Source organism: Plasmodium cynomolgi, chromosome 6 (assembly GCF_000321355.1).
Source record: "Plasmodium cynomolgi strain B DNA, chromosome 6, whole genome shotgun sequence".
NCBI classification, from domain to species: Eukaryota; Apicomplexa; class Aconoidasida; order Haemosporida; family Plasmodiidae; genus Plasmodium; species Plasmodium cynomolgi.
In genome coordinates this window covers 859,243-861,693 of record NC_020399.1, presented here as the reverse complement: position 1 = coordinate 861,693, position 2,451 = coordinate 859,243, and the positions used below count along the sequence as shown (strand labels likewise).

General features: G+C 40.8%; 1 protein-coding gene across 1 annotated transcript; it reads right to left on the bottom strand.

Annotated features, from left to right (window-relative positions):
- Positions 1 to 25: 25 nt before the first annotated feature.
- On the bottom strand, positions 26 to 310 carry PCYB_062970 (hypothetical protein; the record flags this gene model as incomplete). The annotated part of the gene is made up of 1 exon (XM_004221464.1): positions 26 to 310. A coding segment is annotated over one exon (285 nt), but the record flags the coding sequence as incomplete, so codon positions are not given.
- Between the last annotated feature and the right edge of the window lie 2,141 nt (positions 311 to 2,451).

Below are 2,451 nucleotides of genomic sequence, written 5' to 3'. Positions count from 1 at the left end.
CTTGCTCCTCCTCCTGGTTTTCACTTCTCCGCCTTTTCCTCATTTCATTTATTAATTTTTTTAAAAAATTTTCGCTTGACTTTTCCTCATTCCACTGGGAGGTACGCTTATTGGCTTTCTGTTTTTTTTCAAAATTTCCCGCGAGTATGGATGGCAACAAATTATTGGCTCTGTCTAGGTACTTACTTTTGTTGGGACCATCTTTTTGGGGATAACTTCTTCCTTGATGAAGAGCCCTAGGCTCACACACGGGTACAAGGATGGTAGCACGAATGGTTGATGCCCCCTCACCCCTGCTCTGATTGTACATTCCTGCGTATGGACCATCAGAATGAACCAAAGAGTTACGATACACCCCCTCGCAGAAGTGGCTCCCACGCCAAGCACTGCCTGAATGAACTTCCCACCTAAGTAGAGAATTCCCTTTTTTTGTTTTTTCTTTTTTTTCCTTTTTGTTTTTCCCTTTGTTTTTTTAAATTTCGTGCCTCTTTTCTGTCGCAATTAGAATGGTCGATCTGATCAGGAAGGGGGTTACTCCTCCGTTGGGTTACTCTATGGAAGGGTGCCTCCCTTTTTATGTCTCCAAAACTTTGAAGAGAATCCCATTTGGTAATTTCAACCCCGTGTTGGCTTTTCCCTGTATCACTGCTTACCAGAGCGTCTACAATTGTTTCCACGTCTGATGGTGAGTCTTCTCCTTCTTCTTCCTCTTCTCCTTCTTCTCCTTCCATGTCGGTGCCCCAAATGGGACTCCACCCATCCACGTATAAATCACCAATTAGGGAACCTTTCATTAAATGGGACTCCTCTCGAATTATGCCATTCCATCCCCTTCCAGACTCTATGCCCAGTATTTTGCTTTCGCCACAAAAGTGGAGGGGGAAGAGAAACAGATAAAAGGCGATACCTAGTACTTTAAGCATTATGTTCTTCTGTTCAAATGGAAAAAGGACGCGTAAATCAAGACACAGTTTTTTTTTTTTTCCAACCTAGTTGTGTGACATCTGCAACGTTGGCATGGCAACTGGCTTGTTGAGAGCGTTGCGGGGTCCTATTCACGCACACGAGGAAAGAAAAAAAGGTCAAAAAAAAGTCCCAAAAAAGTGGAAAAAAAGTCAAAAAAAAGGCAAAAAAAAGTTGAAAAAAAGTCGGAAAAAAAATTTCTAGCAACCCCTTCAGACGAGTGAACCACAACGCAGATTATGAATTTAAAAAAAAAAGTAATTGCAAAAATTGCACATAAAAAACTATGTTCTTCATTTGACACTCATTTTGGGTGTACAATTTTTATTAAAAAAACAATTTCGTTTTTCCTCCTCATTCGAGTCAGACTAAATCAGTTGTTCTAAAACCTGCTGGCGACCTCGAGCCCATTCGTCTCCTTAAGTGGGCGTCTTACTTATTCCTCCGTGAGCAACTGCCCCACTGAGAACGATCACCTTGTTCAGCAATTTGCATGCGGCTCGAACGATTCCCCATTTACGTACAACCCGTGTGAGCAAATGTAACTCTTATCGATCGCCCCCACTTTTTAATTTTCCAAACGGGGCCATCTATCGATTGGCAAAAAAAAAAAAAGAGTCAAAAAAAAAGAGTTAAAAAAAAAAGTGTTCAATTGGTCGTGTGGGGGAGAATGTGTCTCCTCACAAAGTTCATTTCCCTTCAGTTTGTCTTTCTAGACTCCTTGGGGGGGGGAGCCTACTTGCAATCTGAGCAGAGGAATTGTTTCCCCATTTCTCCCCCCTTTTTTTTACACGTTAGACACAACCGAACAAGTGCACAGCTGAGTAGCTCCCATGTAGGTGATTTTCTTTTCCCGTATGAAAACGCTTCGAAGCTCGACCCCGAACGTTTTCCCATAAAGGACATTATTTCAGGCGATTAACAATGGAGCGAAAAAAAAAAAAAAAAAAAAAAAAAAAAACCAAAGGGGGGAATGTTACCCTTGGGAAGTACACCACATAGGCTACGACAAAGACAAAGTGCATTGCTCCCCATCCCGTCAAGTGAAAATAAATTGAGCAAATTATTCAGCCAGTTTTTTTTTTTTTTTAACTGAGCAGCTGTTCATTTTTAATTCTCCATCCAAATGGATTACAACCCCCTCGACATAAAACCATTTTTCCATGTGTCGTGTGAAGAACCACTTTATGGTTTTACAAACGGGCCCAGCACGGATGATCCACGCGAGACACGTACTTATTCTAACTCGAACTCCCATGCATTGTACGAAATGCTTTTCCCATTGGAGTGACAAAAAGGGGAAAAAAAAAAAAAAAATTAACTCAATTTAATTGGTACACATATCCGTCTGATCATCTCATTGATGAATTTTCCTTTTTTTGTATTCCCCCCTTTTTTTAAAACTCACGTGTGCTGTTCTTAATCAAAATGAACCCCAATTGGTTTGTCCCACTTGCGCAGGCAGTAAATTTTATTAACCCATACAAT